The 17,946-nt window shown below is 40.5% G+C and overlaps 1 protein-coding gene across 3 annotated transcripts in view; it reads left to right on the top strand.

Moving 5' to 3' along the window:
- The window catches only part of myo1g (myosin IG), a 70,582-nt gene that overhangs the window by 35,531 nt on the left and 17,105 nt on the right, over positions 1-17,946 (top strand). For all 3 annotated transcript variants that reach the window (XM_085261991.1, XM_085261992.1, XM_085261990.1), the window contains 3 exons: positions 2,770-2,874; positions 3,521-3,634; positions 9,576-9,733. In XM_085261991.1, the coding sequence (XP_085118117.1) occupies positions 2,770-2,874; positions 3,521-3,634; positions 9,576-9,733 (377 nt within the window). The remainder of the gene's footprint in view (positions 1-2,769; positions 2,875-3,520; positions 3,635-9,575; positions 9,734-17,946) is intronic.

A 17,946-nucleotide genomic window follows, 5' to 3' on the forward strand; every position in this document is an offset into this window, starting at 1 on the left:
ACCTTTCTGTGACGTCACTGTGACACACAGACAAAATGGAAGCTTGTATGTGCATTTGATGACCTTTTGTCTGACAGCATAGTACAAAGAAAAACAAAGAAAATCCAACAGGGAACTATATCTGCAAGAAAGGAAAACATGTGAGCAAAATAAAAATGTATTGGCAACATTTTCAGAGAGAAAACACCAACAAAACACATTAAACCTGAGGGTTGTTGTACACACAGGCTACTTAGAAGAAGTGAGTACAGCTGTGGAGAATACCTGGGTGCAAGCAATCAGTGAAACACAATTATGGGAGGCAAAACTGAATAATAAGCACACAAGACAAACTAGCTCTTGAACATGAGAACACCTAACACAGATTTATACTTAAGACACGAGAAACACACGCGAGGCAGAATAAACTGAAACAGTGAATAAAAGCAAACTATAACCACCAAATAAACTAGATGGCAAAACTAAAACTAAGAAACCAGCCATTATGTCTGCGATTATTGTGATTCAGACAGCACACCTAAATCTCAGCTAGAAAAGCAGAACTACTTTTGAAATCACCTGAAATGATATTGCAATGCATTTTATTGAAAAGCTGGAGTTGACTTTTCTGCCGTTTTTACACTTTCCACTCCAGATTTAAAAAACAAACAAACCCAAAAAACAGTAGAAATAAGTCTCAGTGGCTTCCCTGGAAAGGCAGAACATGATTTCAAAATTTAAAAAAAAACAAAACTTGTTTCTTTATATATATTTTAACATATCAATGTTAAAATAGTGACATAGATTCTCAAACACTGCTGAACTGATAAAAACATTAAAGCATTTTGTAGTTTTATAGTTTTCCGCTTGTTTTTTCTGCCTCTTTAACTTTCAAAACGGAAGAATTTCTTAAGCAGTTGTCATTTCACATGACTCCCATTTAGTTAGTTCAGCTGGATATTTTGCAGCCCACTGGCAGGAAATTTTCACACAAATTCATCACAGTAATGAAAAAAGACTTGAACAATCAGCTGTGTATAGGATCATCTTTTGTTGTGAATGTATACTGTGCATGTGATGTGCCTTGGGCTGTGACCAAAAGAGGGCTGTTCATGTGAACACAGCCCTTTATTGATGAATACTACAGTTGCTTCATTTACCAGCTAATATGAGGTTGTTTTCTGACTTTAAAGATGCCTTCGGGGAGCGTGAGCGTGACTGCCGCAGAGTCCTGAGACATTCCCTTTGCTAGTTTGTCAGCTGGCCCCTGACTTGCTGGCCTCCTTCAGGGATCTAAGTTCATGTGATTGCATTTAATTCCACAGTGACCTGTAGATTAGTGCATGCATCGTGGCATTCAGTCAGGCTGAATCCTTACTGTGATTGTAAGTTCACCGAGTTCAGGGGGTTCATGTCCAGTCTTAAGCTTCAAAGGAAAATTTTCAGGTAATCAACACTAAGACCTGGAAAAAGTGCCTGAACCTGCCCCGTTTCATATTACTTAAATGAACATATTTAGACAGTGATTTTCCCATTCAGCAAAAATGGTGGCTACATTCATCTTTTATATATAGTCAGAGATGTTGAATCTTAGCTGTTGGTAGTAATTTGGAATCACACTAGCATATCAGTTCACTCAGTAGCACTCAGATTTACCTCTGGAACCAGAGAAGCTGGTACAAGTTTAAAAACTAAGAGGTTTTTTGGATACTTACCGTTTCCAAATAACACCAAACGATAAGCCATAATATAAGAGTAAACCAGTATGCATCCCTGTGAAAAATATATCCTCTGTCTTCTGACATGTTTTGATTACAGCATCAGACAACAGAGAGAAGTGTCACCTTGCCTCCATCACCTTATGAAACACCTTCACACCAATCAACAGGCAGTCATGGAGCCTCTTGGTTGGCATCCGGTGCTCTTTTGAAGTAGGCCTAGTTTCTCTCAGAGGGGATATTTGGTTTCCAAGTGGCTCTTTAGGCTTTCTTGGCGTCATGTTAGCACACATTCAGATTAAGGGACATTGACATCTCCAGGCAAATGAAGCCATTAGGCAGTTCAACTTTCCTCTATGCTCCCTACTGATTTTTTTTCTCTTTTCTTTAGTTGGCGAATAGGCTGGACTGGTAGTTAGTTGTGGTTTGATTCACACAAGAAAGTGAGCTGTTTTCCCCTTTGTATTCTCCCTGCTGTCAGTCAGAGCCTTTGATGTGTCATGCTGTCATAATACTCCTCAAACAGACTGAGGTTCACTTTGATAGAAGAGATTTTTTAAGGGAAACGAGTGTGCAGAAAGTACTGATACAGAGACTGAATTTATTTATATAGTTTGTCTGCAGTTATTTACTGCAAAATGAATGTACGATGGTCACACCTGGATTTCTTCAGTGCACACAGTCTGGGAACCACAGCTTTAAACCGTGTACTGTATATATTAAAGCATGTAAAATAGATTGTAGGAGAAATGTTTAAAAAATGACTGTGATAGCTGCACTTTATAGGAGGAAGACTATAACAGAGTGTTAGATTTGCCACCAAATGTATTTCTCATCAGCTTTGGTCCCTCTGAAACGGCACGTCAGGCTCCGTGTCTGGTAACAGCAGCCAGGGGCCTTGAGCTTTGATCTGCTGCTTATGGAATTAAAGCGATAAAAAGGCTTAAAAGAGGCTGGGAGAGGTCACCTGGAGTTTTGTGACTAACAGCGAAGTGCATTCCTATTCCATCTGTACTGAAGATCGTCGCCTCAACCGACCTCCTGAAATAATACTGGTCTTTCATTTCTGCAGGCCCGAGACTGCCCTCAGACCAGCGCCAGCTTCATCCGAATTTCCAAGGAGCTGAAGAACAAAGACGAGTACAGTCAGGTCCTCTTCTCGAGCTTCTGTAGGAAGGTACAGTATGTGAGGAAAGAACACGGGGAAATGGAAATGTGTTTTGTAGCCACAAGGAGTTTCTTTCTTCTGCTGCTTCCTTTTAGCTTTGGGATGTTTTTCTGGTTCGATGTGTTTCCCATTCCACCCCCTCATGCTTCCTCTCTTTTGTAACAGCTCATCTTTCAATATTTCATGTTCAAACCAGTGAACACAGCCTTCTCAGGAAGTAATCTGAGGATCAATCATAAAAAGGAACTGAACTATGAATTCAGTCCTCAAGTTCCCTTAACCTGAATGAAGCGCTGCTTATTATTTTACCTCATGCTGAACCTCTTATCGTCTCCCTGAGGATAATAATGGCCATACTTTCCATATCAGGGACTGAACATTGAGGGCTTCGCCTAAGTTATGAGTAGAGCTTAGTTATATTTGAAGTTACGTAGCCTTTGATACAGTGAACTGAAGCAACCCCCGACTCACAGACCCACCACAGTCTTTTTTATGTTTTCTTGTGTGTTGCTTCTTTGCTGCTTTACAAGGAAAACCTGTTTTTGAAATGAAATAACCCAAAAGATCCTGCAAGAGGCATGAAGGGCTCTTCACAGAAAATAGAAAATGAACAAACATGCTGAAGCTTTTTCTTTCCCCTGTTCTGCTCTCTCAGGTGAACAGGTTCAACAAGAGCACAGACCGAGGCCTGCTCATCACAGACAAGTACATCTACAAATTAGAGCCAAAGAAACAGTATAAGGTTCTGAAGAAGCTTCCTTTAGACTCAGTAAGTACTCACGTGGGAGAGCATACACTCTGAATGCAAGCTCACACACAGACTCATTTGCTAGCTTCCCTTCTAAATCCCTTCTCTTATCTTCACTCCTGCTGTCTTTATCCAATATTTCCAGCATTGCAAATGTATCCTGTTGGGATCTGAGCATATGTTACTCATTTCCACAGCCTGATTACATTATAACTCTCACCCTTAAACCCCAGACTGATTAAACATAGTGTCCCCAACAATGCTCATAGTTGCAGGCATTGACTTTTTACCATAAGACCATATGATGATTTTACAGTTTTTAATACAATAATAAATACTTTCATTTTTCATTAATTGCTTCAGTCAGTACTAAATTCACTTTACTGTCCTTATACTTATTTTGTGCTTTCATGTGGTCTCAGAGTGACTGAATGTCTGCTCAACTCTTTTGGTGCAGAATTTGCAGAGTTATTCATCATAATACATTTCTGATAAATAGTACAAACACATATATTGCATATAATGTTTGTGGCTGAGAATTAATTGTAACTGGACGGCTCATTGCTGCACTGGTTTGAATCCACAGGCCATCATGTTCTCTCCCTTCTCTCTCGTTACTTCCTCCTGTAGTCCAAAGACATGCACGTTAGGGCAAGGGTCTCCAACTCCAGGCCTCAAGGTTCGGTGTCCTGCAGGTTTTAGACATTACCCTCGGTCAACACACCTGAATCAAATGATTAGTTCATTACCAGGCCTCTGGAGAACTTCCAGGCATGTTGAGGAGGTAATTTAACCATTTAAATCAAATGTGTTGAAAGACACATCTAAAACCTGCAGGATACCAGCCCTTGAGGCTGAGAGTTGGACGCTCCTGTGTTAGGGTAATTGGGGATTGTAATTTGCCACAGGTGTCAAGGCCTCGTGGCCTGTGACAGATCACTCCAGCACCCTTGCAGATGTGAACTAGATAAACAGTTTTTAAAATGGATTGATGGATTGTAACTGTGGCCTTCCAGCTGGAGGAGCCTTGACTAGACAGAACATTTTGATATTAGCATGAAAATGACCAAGATTTCACATTATTATGTAAAGGCACATAAAAAGTAGATTCCCAAGTCAGGAACTGTAACCATCCAAATATCACTTAAGTGGAACATTACAGCATACATGAAAGCACTGAAGAAACATTATTGTACTTGTGTTCAGCAAGTCAGTAAAATGCGCGGCAATAAATAAGTCCAGAAATCATGCCGCCCATAAGCAAGTACAAATCAGAAGGCTGATGTCAAAATGAGGACAGAAAGCAAGGGAGACACAACTACTGCAAAAACATGCTTTTTCAGCCAAGCTCACTGGACCCAGGTGTAGCTCATGCCGTTAGTTAGTCTCCTGTTAGCTCCTGAAGAACAAAGCACAGAACAAAACCAAGACAAATCACAGAGGTTTATAAAAGGTTTTGTCCTTAAAGTGTGGTACAAATACAAAAATAACAGCTGTTATGAATGTGGTCAGACTTTTTGTGCTTTATTCTGGCTGCTCTTTATTTCTTACTCTGTCCCCTCAGTTGTGTACACGCACAAACACAAACACACACACACACCTACTCATCTTCCGTCCTGTTTGACCCAGGTCACAGCCATCCATCAACAAGTACAAGAGCAATAAGAGGACTCACACTGAGAGAACACTGTCTTCCTTTGGGTCTCAGGGCTGATGACCTTTAAGAATTGTGAGGTTGTTGATCAGTCAGTCAGTGTTTGTGTGCGTGTTTGTGTGTGTACGTTAGGTTTTGTTGTCAACATGTGACGCCGTGGTCATGCTTGGGAGGCAGCTGCCAAGCTTAGCTTTAGATTTTCTGCCATATGGGGCGAACCTCAGCTGAGAAACTGGATCAGGAATCTCAAAGGGCTGCTGGCTCTGCAGGGCAAGAGGCTGAAGTTCTCTTGAAATAACAGAAATCATAATTTTCTTCTACAGCTTGATGCATGAACCTTGGTGTTGGGAAAACATACAGAAAGTGAAGGGTTGACTGAAGAATTTAACATGTGGAACACTGGGTCTCTTTTTATATCTAAAAAAAAAGGGTGGGGTGGGGGGTGGTATTGTTTCAGGTAGAGGCATTTAGCCAAACCTCTATGGTACTGTGATGGTGCATTTAATGCTAGAAAAACCTTCTTGGACATTTGGCATTTACCTCTGTCTCGGGTAAAAGTATGTTTTTATCACCACACAGACTTAAGGCGTCTTAAAGCAGGGCTGTAAGCATGCAGTCAAGATTGGAGGAGACCAACTCTAGAACTGTTGACCAAGCAGCTTAATGTCTTTGCTCTCTCATACATATTACATATATTTAAGAGAATTAAATGTATGTAATTGTCTTTACAGTGTCTGCATCTTTAAATGCATGGCGCTTCCACCATGTGATCAGCTGATTAGTGACTTAATGAGCAGTTTAACTGTTGTACCTAATAAAGTGGCTGTGTGTGTTTTGTAATAGCTAGTAGCACACCTTCTTTTTTGGCCAGAAAAACTTCTTAAACTGAACTAAAAAATTGAGATGTATGTAATAGTTTGTCTAGTTTATGATATTTCCATCCCATTTTTTACCCAGTTCCTCACTGAGGAATCTGAGATTAAGATGGATTCCAACAAAAGTTGGAGATTGCCAAGTGCCATCAGACTTTGAGGTGACTCAGGTACTGAATGCAAAATAGCTTTCACTGAGAACACCTTCGTGAGATGTAATGAGTCAGCACAGCTGGACGTCCAGCAGTGATAGAAGAGAGGTGGAGAGAGAGAGCGCTTGCATGCCAGAGGGTTAAAAACTATCATTATGCAGCAGCGGAGCGGCTAAAGATAGCTGGTGCCATTAGACTCTGGTGCTCAGAATGAGGAATATGAGTCTTATCCAGGTCAGAAACTCAGAATACAGCATTAAAGAAGCAGTGCATCTCTGACTCTCACCCAGGTCACCGCTGAGGTCAAAACCTGAAGCAAAACACGAGCTCTGTACCTCTGACTGGTCAAATTCAGAAAACCTGACTTTAACTGGCGCTTATGTTTACTCAGTCTTCAAAAAATGTTGACAAAATTAAAAACTAAGCATTCACTTTGCATAAACATATTGTAAGCTTAAATAGTTACTGTTAAAACATTTAGTCATTTAAATAACTGATAGAAAGTTAATGGACGTTTCTCACACTGGAGTATTTCCAGTCATTAAACTTTTGATTTGTTTATAAGATAAACTATGTGAAAAATGCTCCTTTTATTTAGAACAGTCAAATGTTCAAAGTAGAAATCAAAGTGAAATTAAAAGACTGCTAGGAAGGAATACTAAAAACAATAGGAACACTGGAAAACTTTACACAACAACACAATCTCACAGCAACAGAGGAGATGGCGAGTTTATATACTGCAGGTGAGCTATTGGCAAATAGTGAACAAGTGGGATTAATCAAGGTGGAGCAGACGATGACCAATGAGGGGGGACAAGGAAAAGGAAGAAATAAAAATGAAAGGAATACACAAGGAGCAGTGATTTCAAAATAAAACAGGAAAGAGCGTGATCTTTGAGGTATAGAAGTCTCCCATAGATACTAATTTACAATTTATTGGGGGACATGTCTTGCTTTTTTGTATTATCTCTCTTTTGAGTCAGTCTTGATTGAATTTAGGTTCGATTTATCTACCATGAAGTCTTCTCATAGGTCAGGGACCTCAAACTCATTTTATACTGCAGGCCACACGCAGCCCGCTTTGATTTTCTGTGGGCTGAACCCGTAAAACTCCAATTTCTGTTGGTGTAAAAAGTTTAACTACAGATTTAATCAAGGAGATAAGACAAAAAAAGTGCAATATTCAACATTATTTCTCAGTTTTCCTACATGGTAAAGAAATGCTGCTGTTGTAAATGAAAGAAATCAGTCAGCATGAGTCTTTGAGCTTCAATTGTAAGGAGAAATGTGTAAAATGACAGATATCTATCATTTTATTACTTGTGAATGAGGGAGATTTTTATGGGAAGGAAAAGCTGTAAAACTAGCAAAGAAAGACTTAAAAGTTCAAAATTCCTGCCCTCCTTCACATTTTCCAAAGCCATCCAGCAGGCTGGATTGGGGTCTTTGCCAGGTCAATTCTGGCCCACAGGCCTTATGTTTGACACCCCTAGATTATGTTCCAGTTTAAACCTTAATCATAAGAATAAAGCAGATAATCAAGGCAAAGTATAAAAACTTAAAACAGCCCCTAATGTCTAATGCAGGGCAGTTGCATTTCTTAAATTTGTGACGTTTATATTGTAATTATAAATTGGATATTTTTAGATTTTTTTTGTTGGGTTGACAGAGTGAGCACCTAAAAGATATGGTCTTGTACTGTGCAGCCAAAGTTTGTTTGTCTATTTAGTGAAACTTTAAAGACTGAAGTAAACGATTAACTGAAAAGATCATAAATGAGCCTCATATCAAATCCATCTTGTGTTATTTTAGAGCTGTAATTTAAGCACTGCCACTGCAAAGAGAAGTGCTGCAGATACAATAGAACAAAGTAAAGTAATGTAATTTATAAAATATGTTTGGAACACAGTAAAAAGTATCACGCTGCTAGATCAGCTGTGCAGCTTCCCCTTCACTGAAGGGCAGGTTTAACCAGCGTTTGTCGGTGCTGGGACATCCTGCACATTGTCGTCCCTGCTGGATTAACCTGTATGACTGGAGGCCGTAAGAGGCTTAGTCCACTCTGTCCTTCCATTTGCTTTCTAAAAACCCATGACACTGTTTGCATGTCTCCTCTGGTTTTGTCTTTGACCTATATGGGTCTCTCATAGTCCTTCTTTCATTTGCACCCTGCCGCCTTCCTCTCCCTCCGTTGCGGTAAATCAGTACATTAATTCCAACTGGGTCACAGCTCATGACTTCCCCTTCACTGCACCCACACACGTGCACCTCCAGCTTACATATTCTGAGCAGAAATAATCCGCTGGCTTCATTTATGGCATTGAATTTTTTTGATCCAAGATATGCTGCGCTGTACTGTATTAAACTCACAGGTTTTGTACATTGATGTGATAATCCCTGACAATTTTATACAAATGAATCCCCAATGCTGCAATCTGTGTCGATGAATATTAAAGGTCACTCAGCCTATAGGCAGGTCATGCATGAGGCTTTAGAGGAAGGAGAATTCTCACCTTTGGTCTTTTGCTAAAATAAAAATAGCATTGCAGCATTTATGAAATACTCCTTTGGAGGTAAAGGGTATGGAGTTCCAATGCCGCCATAATCAGAAAAAATAACAAGCAATTTATCAGTGAAAGCACCAAAATTATTAAAATCTATGTATTCATTTATTAATAAGACCCTCACTAAAGACTATTTATCTGTCAGTGTATCACACCATGCAGCAGACTGTGACAGCACTGAGCAGCTCCTTCAGTGGGAGACTGCGGCACCCACGGTGTGGGACGGAGAGATTTCGCAGGTCTTTCCTCCCCACTGCTGTCAGACTCCATAATAAAGACTTTAACTGATCAAGCACACACATCCATACATATGCAATAATACTAAGTGCAATAATCCTTTCTGTCATCGTTGTATTTTTACTCAGTTGTATATAGTATTTGTATTTGTATTCTATTTTTTATCTTATTGTATATTTATTTTATTTTATTCTACTGTATATAGTATTTTATTTTATTCTATTCTGTACAGCTGTATACTGTATTTATTCTTATTGTATTCTAATTTTTGCCTCATAACTTTTGCACTGTCCACTTCCTGCTGTGACAAAACAAATTTCCCACGTGTGGGACTAATAAAGGTTATCTTATCTTATCTTATCTTATCTTATCTTATCTTATCTTATCTTATCTTATCTTATATTACATGAAAAAGTCATACAAAGCATGAGCTCAAGCTTGGATCTGGCTGAGATCTTTCTTTAACGTGTTCTTTCTCCGCAGTTTACCGGAGTGAGCGTGACCACCGGGGTCGACCAGATGGTGGCGTTACACACGTCCTCCCAGGATGACGTCCTGCTGTGCCTGCAGCGAGGCGAGTTGTGCCCCAACCAGGACAGAGTGGGTGAACTGGTGGGAGCGATTGTGGACCACTTCACACGGTCAGTTACAGAGATTTTTTTTTCTTTGTCTTTTATCCCGCACTCATTTATACTTATGTTGTCAGCCTGTAATGCACATTACCTTCAGGGTAAAAGTACTCAATACTAGCCTGCAGATAATTGCAATGCAAGTATTTGCTCCTAAAGATGACTGAAATGATAATAAACGGCCAAGTGCTGTGGCCTCGGTCATGGTATCTTAAAATGGATTATTCAGTTTGAAATCTGATTCTTTGTTCTCTACAGCTATGTGCGATTACATTACCTTACATCAACATATACTTATTTAACATCTGTGGGGGATTTTCTCCCGGAGCAATGGTTCCTAACCTGACTGTGGGTTATCCTATGAACAGGCACAAGTCAAACAACTTCTGGCAGAAAATAATTTCAGCCAGAATTTCTAGTATAAATATGCTGTTATAATAATGATGATACATTACAGTTGATACAATGATGATAATGAGGTAAGTGTATGTACAAGTAATCCCTGTCAGCAAAAAACTGCTTCAAATGCTCTGGTTCAGTTTTTTTTTTTTTTTTATTCTCTTGGCTCTTTATGATGTCACTGAGAGCAGATATCAAGTTATGGTCATCGTACATACATCTCTGACTCTCAGCCCCTCCCACCCGCTGTTTTAACTTTCTATTTGCAAGGGGCAGCCAATCAGCCAAAAAGTTGGATAAAAGGAGAGGCATTGAAACAACTTGTTTTAGACAGTAGATAAACTCAGGGGCTACAACAAGACCAACAACAACAACCCTGCATAAGATAAATAAGCATTATACTGAACTTCTGAATCATGCAAAGTAGGGGTGTACAATTTTGCATAAAATGAGAATCACGATTTTTTTGCTTAGAATTGAGATCACGATTCTCTCACGATTTTCTTTTCCAATATAAATATCTTTGGTCAGGTGATAAGTGATAGCCTCCGTAATCTCTTTGTGCCTGCGGGAGTTCGACGGGTATAGGGAAGTGCTGTATAAGGTTCCCGTTATTGATGTATGGGTGGTTGATCGGGACGGATTTTCTCCTGACACTTTCTTGGCCTTTACAGCTTCGTCATCTCTCACGTGCTCTCCGTTGTTTTTTCCCTGCCAGCTGACTTCTGTATCACGTGGTATAAGCCTCCGCCCTTGTCATTTGTTGAGCAGGAAGAGTGAGCGCTTGTTTTCATGCAGCTTAAGTCCCGGAACAAAATGCAGTACAATTGTAATTTTTTTTTTTTAAATCGTTGTCATTTCGAAATGAGATTGCACATAAGTATGAATTGAGATCGCAATTTTGTAACGATTAATTGTGCAGCCCTAATGCAAAGCATCTTTAGTAGAATCAAGGGATAAAAATATGGAGCTTGAAATGAGCATAATGGGTTTACTTTAAGAAATTATAAACTCACAAGGGTAAAATATAGCCTTTGGGCCAGACATAGCAAACAGGAAAACAACACCCATGAATCAGCCAGTCGATCAGAGGCAGCACCATGCACAGGAATCTGAAGACCAATGATTGCAGGAAGTCTGTACCGCTGTTTAACTCAATTTCAGAGCAATCTGTTTCATCAGTGATCTATGCAGTGGTATATTTCAGACAACTGGCAAGATGTTAAATATAACCTGGTTTCGATTGAGTTATCCAATGTCTGGCTCTTTGCTTACTTTATTGAAGTCAGTATGGCTCTCTAGGGAGAAATGCTGCCTGCCCCTGCACTAACTGAAGGGGTTCATGGCTCAAAAGAGATGCCACAACACTGCTGCCTTTCAGGAAACGTTTATTTCTACAAAAGAAAATTTACTTGCAAGTGTTGAACACAAATAAGAGAGGCAGGCAGCAACTCCCAACTCATCTAATAATAAGTGAAACTTCAAAAAGCATCTGAGGAATACCGATGCTGATGGAGGAGAGGCGAGGCTCAGCAGGTGTGCCTCCGCAGACAATCAGCACTAGAAGTGAAGCAGAGAAGAGAGCAGGTTAATGAGGATGCAAGAAAACACTAACCAGATGGCGGATGTGTCGGCCCACTGGGGCATGCGTAACAGGGTGCACAGAGTGGTCATCATTCTCAAAGAGATCATCCGCAAATTCAGAAACAAATTTGTTTTCTCATGCTGATAATTCACATCTTTGACATAGGTTTTAATTAGAACAAAACATTCTTCATAAAACTTTTAATGAATTAATCAGCGAGATGAGCCGGCGAAGTGATTGTTCAAAATGAAAACCTGCCGCTTTCCAGGCCTCGGTCTCACATGAAGAAACGACACGGCTTTAGCCCCATTGTTGCCCGCCAAACGTCTCGGTTACAACGAACTCTATTAACGCTGCATAACAATTACGTAAATCATATCCTTGGCATTTATCACTGTCATAGTTGTCGCTGTCTGTGTCCTGCTCTGAATAACTACCGTGAAATGAATCAGTCACGCTGACATTTATCACATTTATCACTCGGATTCCGATTTTTCGTTGCTGTTTAAAAACCTGATTCACATCCACCCGCATTCATCTCTGCCAGACTCCGTTTGAATGGCACGGCCCACGAGTTTTCACACACAGCAGACTGTTTTGGTTGTGCGCGCGTGGGCGGGTGTGTGTTTAAGTGTGGCCGTGTTGTCGTAAGTACTGCCCTCGGAGTCCTCACCCAGTCTGCAGCGATCGATCTCCTGCAAATCCTGCCAGCTTCATGCTGAGAGAATTTTACAAAAATAAAGACATAAACAGTGGAGCTCATATCTGAATTCGTTTCCCTTTTTGTAAAATTCATCACAGACTTTGCATTCTTATAGGTACGACTTATGAAGTTTCTAGAATAACAAAGAATCCAAAAACCCAGGACTGTGATCCCTTCATATAGATTCTAGAGTTGTTTACTGCGTTAGAGGCTGAAATGGTTACTTTTATTGAGTTGTGCTGTGTTGGAAGCCAAACAAAATGCTCTAATCATCATTAAAAACCATGTGATGTGATTTCTGGAATCACTGAGTGCAGATGAAGTGTAGACTGAGCCATCAGCTGACTCACATCAACATGTTTTTTATTTCTTCTGTCCTGTCCGTCGTTTTGTTTTTGCTCTCAGCTCAGAATCCGGCGAGACAGCAGTCGCTCCAGGGTGCATGTGTTTCTGTGTGCTCCCACTTTTATGAGTCTCTCTGTGTGTATGTTCAGCTTCCTGATCCCAGATCCCCGGTGAGGCTTTTGTGGATTTTACGAGTCTTAGACTTTTGGTCTGGGTTTTTTCAGGGGGGGGTGTATGGGTATCTATATCACCAGGGTCCCTGCGGCAGCTGCGTGGCTCTGTGTCGGGGTGCGGCAGGCGTCTCAGGGGGAGTCTGTTTCAGCTCTCCGCCTGTTATTGTGCCACCATCTGCGGTGAATGGAAGGGGGCGCGACCTCAGCTAGGCTACTCATCAAAAGGAGACTCATGAGACAAAGTCAGGGGTGAGATGTGCAAGTGTGCGAGCATGTGCAAGAGGGGGGTGAGGATGACAACACACAGACACACTCCTCTTGTGCTTCCTTCTGTCAGGAAATGGGATGCCAGACTCTGAGAGTCACGCGCACATCATTTTAGTTTTTATGTTTGGTGGGGAGAACGGTCAGAGGAGGAAACAGTCAATGGAGTGATTGTGACTCCTGCTGCTTTTCCTCGTCTCTTCAGAGTAAGTGAGTAGATCTGTGAGGCTGCCGGTGTTCACAGCTGAGAGAGTTTGCAGTGACACAGTGAGTTGTACAAAACTGGGTCAGAAAAGTCAGCGTTAAAGGCGCAAGGTAAAATCTGACTTCAAAGCCGCTCTGTGTTGTCGGTGAGGATGGCAAAGACAAGCTGTCTGGTTTGCTGTCATGTCACATCCGATTCTCATTCCCTCAGAGGACTGCGCTCTTTCACTCTCTCCTTTCCTGTACATAACCCCATCCTCTCATCCCTGATTCTCTCCTGCTTTCTCTTCCTGTCACCTGGGTCAGAGCTGTCAGTGTGAATGAGCTGTTTGTGTGTGTGTGTTGAGTGTGTCTGTTTACTAAGAGAGAAATACTGTGTATGTGTGTGTTTCTATGTGTTTTTTATTCAGGGGGTTGGACCATCTGCTGGGACAGCTGGGGGAGTATGAGTGAGCTAAAGGCAGGATTTAGGGTATGATCTGCTCCTGCCTCAAAAGATTTAGGAGGATTTTTACTTAAAAGGCAATTTGGGGGTTTATAATCTTATTGATCACGGCCACAGACTCCTTGCAGAATAAATAGAAGTTTGTACAAAATGTGCAGTTTGTTAACATCCTTCATGCAACTTTTCACATATTAGATGCTTTAAATTGACAGTTTTGAACTGACTTTAACAGAACCAATTGTAAAACTCTCAGTCTGTGGATTGATTTCGATATGAAGGATATAAAATACAAAAATACAACTCTGGCTCACTTAGCCCAGAAATTGAGTTTATTGTTCCTCTTATAGAGGAACATTGTTTATTGTCTGTATATATTAAATATATCAATACTTATTTTATGTAAGATAAAATGAACTTTAATCGCTCGATCAAACTGGTTTGGTCCAAAACCCACCCTGACATCATGTACAACTTATTAACTATAGTCTTGAGCTACCACTCATTCCTTTATATTTTGGTAGGAAATAGGTAGGTGAGTGGGGTGGCTTCTTGACAGCCATTCTTCCACTGAGACCATTACTAATGAGACTTCAAACAGCAGATGGAATAACTGAAGGGCCAGATTCATCTCTCAGGTACTACGTCAGGTTTTTGCTGGCTGACTTTCAGATACTTTTTTTGTTTTTTAGTGCTGCCATTTCTTCTTTTGTCCTCCACATGTCTACATTTCTAATTACGATTTGTTGAGCTATGCCAAGTTTTTGGCTAAAAGCTCTTTGGGAATGACCTTGTTTGTGTAAAAATACAATTTTACACCTGTCAAACTGTGTTACCTTTGGCATTCTTTTAGACTGAGCTAAAGACATGGTGAGATGCGTTTTTGCAACAAGTTCCTCGTAATAAAGTGTCTAAAATTGGTTCAGTGATAAGTTGTGTGTTATGTGTAGAAACAACAATGGTTTATCCCTTGAGTTAGGTGCCTTTTGTATCCTTAAATAACACACAGGTCAGTGTTGAGTAAAATTCGAAAATTCACACACCACTAAACAAAAATGTCTCAAAAAGCATATTGGTCATTTTTTCCCCGCACACCAGGTACAGCGGAATTGGCTCAGTTTGTCCCCGGTATACGTTTTTTGCTTTCTTCTGACCACTACTCATGCTAGGGCCTTCATCTGGGTCGGGATTTTCTCCAGGACCCAGGTCAGATTGGCTACTTTTTCTTTTCATCTCACACTTCTTCGTCTTCTTCGGTTTTACTGGCAGTTGGCAACCCATTAAATTAGAGCAGGTAGCTGTACTGCCCTCTAGTGGAAGAGAATATAATTGTTCTGCCCGTTACGCTGGTCGCTTAGAGTACTAATCAGGTGGAACCACGGCACACCTGATCATTTCTAACGACACATTGGTTGAGAAACACTGTCATAAAGGACATACACAAGATTTTTACTTTATTGCAGAAAGCTGACTGCCTGACTGGTTTTGGTTGCATTGCTGGATTGTGTATAGAAGACTGTATTGTACTGTGTTGTGTTGTGTTGTATATAAGGCTTTTATTAAAGTTGTATCTTTTTATTTTTTAGTTGTTTAGTGTTTCTGTGCATCATCTGTACATATGGTTTTTGACAATAATGCTAACTTTAACTTTGACCGATATACTCAGCTTTACTATCTCTCTGGGTCAGAGGTTCTTCATTGCTAGCTTTGCATTAGCCTGTTTAAGTGGATGCTGTGTGCAGCAGTACAGCATCGATAGATCGATACCTGCCCTGAGCTTAGTATGCACTTGACTGTCACATTTAAAGAAAGTTATTTTTATTCCTCTACTCCTTAAAATTTACTCTGTTTTCCTTCTTTCCTTCCACAGGAGTCAGATTATTGTAGCACGAGTGTGCAGGAAATGACCACGTTTCTTTTCTTTAATGACATATTTGTTTTCGTAACGTTGGTCTAATTACTGGATTTAGTTTGGTAAGATGTTATATTCCGGATATTACTCAACAATCTAAGATCACCCGTTTATTTTCTGATGCGGTTGAACAACATGTCAGTTCAGCTCCAAATTGCTGCGTTGCTTCATGTCGCCTGTAGCTTTTTGTTTTCAGGTTACTCATCAATCCCATCTTGTGAAACAGATACTGTTTTCATATTTAACACTAACACTCGCTGGAACTCAAGGATGAACTGGTGAACGTCACAGTGACCACATGACTGCCCCATTCTTGATAAATGATTTGTCTAGAAGACTTGAAGGGGATTTAACTTCATGTTGCACAACGTCTTGAACTAAAAGATGAGTTTGCTCCACCTTACTCTGCGTACTCAAAGCCCAGTTACAAGCCTCATTCACCCAATTACACACAAACAATGCAAGTCCTTTTTTCTAAACTTAAGCACCTTGCCTAATATTCATGTGCACACTCACACCGACCTCCAACTTTCCAATTGTTATATCACTCTAACCTCCTTATTGGTAGGTTACAGTCTGGAGGTTAGAGGTCTCTGTGATCTAGCAGACTATAAATGTCTATGTTAATGTTTTACCATATAATAATGAAATGATGGCATTTTACATTAAAAAGGTCAAAGGTCAACTTCACATTGACTTTCCATATTTCTGGTGTTTATATAGCACAGTAACTCAGGAACAGAAGGGAGATTTTTTTTATCATATTTAATATATATAGATGCTCAATTTATTGCACTAATCTTTATAGCCCACCTTAATTTAAAGTCTTCACTACCTATGTAATGAAAGTCTTAAACTTTGTAACTGTAAGTAAACGTATACTTGAATGATTTGTGGAGTCCACAAAGTGTTAAGATCTAGTTTCCTCACTTGCACTCTCCTCCTCTAACTCTTATTTGTTTTCATTTCCTCAGTCTGCTCCTTCCAGACTCTTCTCCAGCATTTTCTCCACTCGTCTCCACATCAGCAGTTTCATTTATGAATATGGAAAGACCTGGAACGATGTTGCATTAATAGCAATCTTCTGGGTCACCCATCCCTTTACAGCTTAGCAAGAATAATGTGCAAGTTCATTAACCCTAAAGTATATGTGAGAGGACTTGTGATTAGGCGTTAATGCCCAGATCAAAGAGAATCACATAGACACACATGCTCACCTGCTAATGATGGACTCGAGGACTTGTTTGACCTCGCTGGACATCAACAGTTTGCCAGTTATTCTAGGTGTGAGAGAAATCAGCCCTCTCATTTCTAAATTCAGTTTTTAGGTCGTGAAAGGCGTCATCCAAGTCCTGAAATAGCCTCCCCTGTTTCTCTGCCTCCCCTTTTTTTTTCTCCCTCAGTGGCTGTCCTCAATGTGCTCGTCTCACAGTCGGTCCTGCTGGCTGGAGCAACAGGAGCTGCATCTTGTGCTCCAACTCTCCTCGGTCATCTCGTCCCCTCTTTTATGTTTTTGTCCCTAATTTTTTTGTCTCTTAAGATTTTTCCAAACCTGCAGCTTCTGATCAGGTTCTTGTTTTGACTTGTTATTGGAGTTTTGATCAAATGCAAAGTAACTGCAGGAGCAGCTTTTAACCCAGACGGGTGTAAATAATGTATATAAACTCTGACCTATTTCCTTCTCAGTTCCCACAGAGCTGGCAGGTCATGTGCTTCACTGATTTTCTTCATTTAGCCACAAAATCCAGCCTCAGTCGCACTGCTATTTAAAGTTGGTCAAAACGCCTTGTTGACATGTGCAGTGTGTGGTTGACTTCCACCAGCGCAAGTGTGAATGATTCATCCCATGTGCACAAAATCACATGGCACAGCCACACACATTATAGTTCAGCAGCTATAGAAAGAACTGGCATACATTATCCAGGATATTCTTGGTCCCTCTTTTGGGCTTTGACCAGATGCTCGTTTTGAGAGATCAGACACACGGTCTAAATCAGGGGTGTCATTTTAGATTGTTTGCAAGTTCACATAACGAATAACACATATTGTTCCTTTTTTTAATGTAAACAACATTAAGGTCATGGTTCTCAGCTGGAGAAGTGTGGAGTGCTCACTCCAGTTTTCAGATTAGCTGCTTTCAGGCACAGGAGCGCCATTATCTCAGGGTCTTGTTCACAAGTGAGGGGAGTGGGAGGTTC

This window comes from Mchenga conophoros, linkage group LG22 (assembly GCF_057382185.1).
Source record: "Mchenga conophoros isolate Kocher_MC1m ecotype Shallow Benthic linkage group LG22, M_conophoros_male_GT1.1, whole genome shotgun sequence".
NCBI lineage: Eukaryota > Metazoa > Chordata > Actinopteri > Cichliformes > Cichlidae > Mchenga > Mchenga conophoros.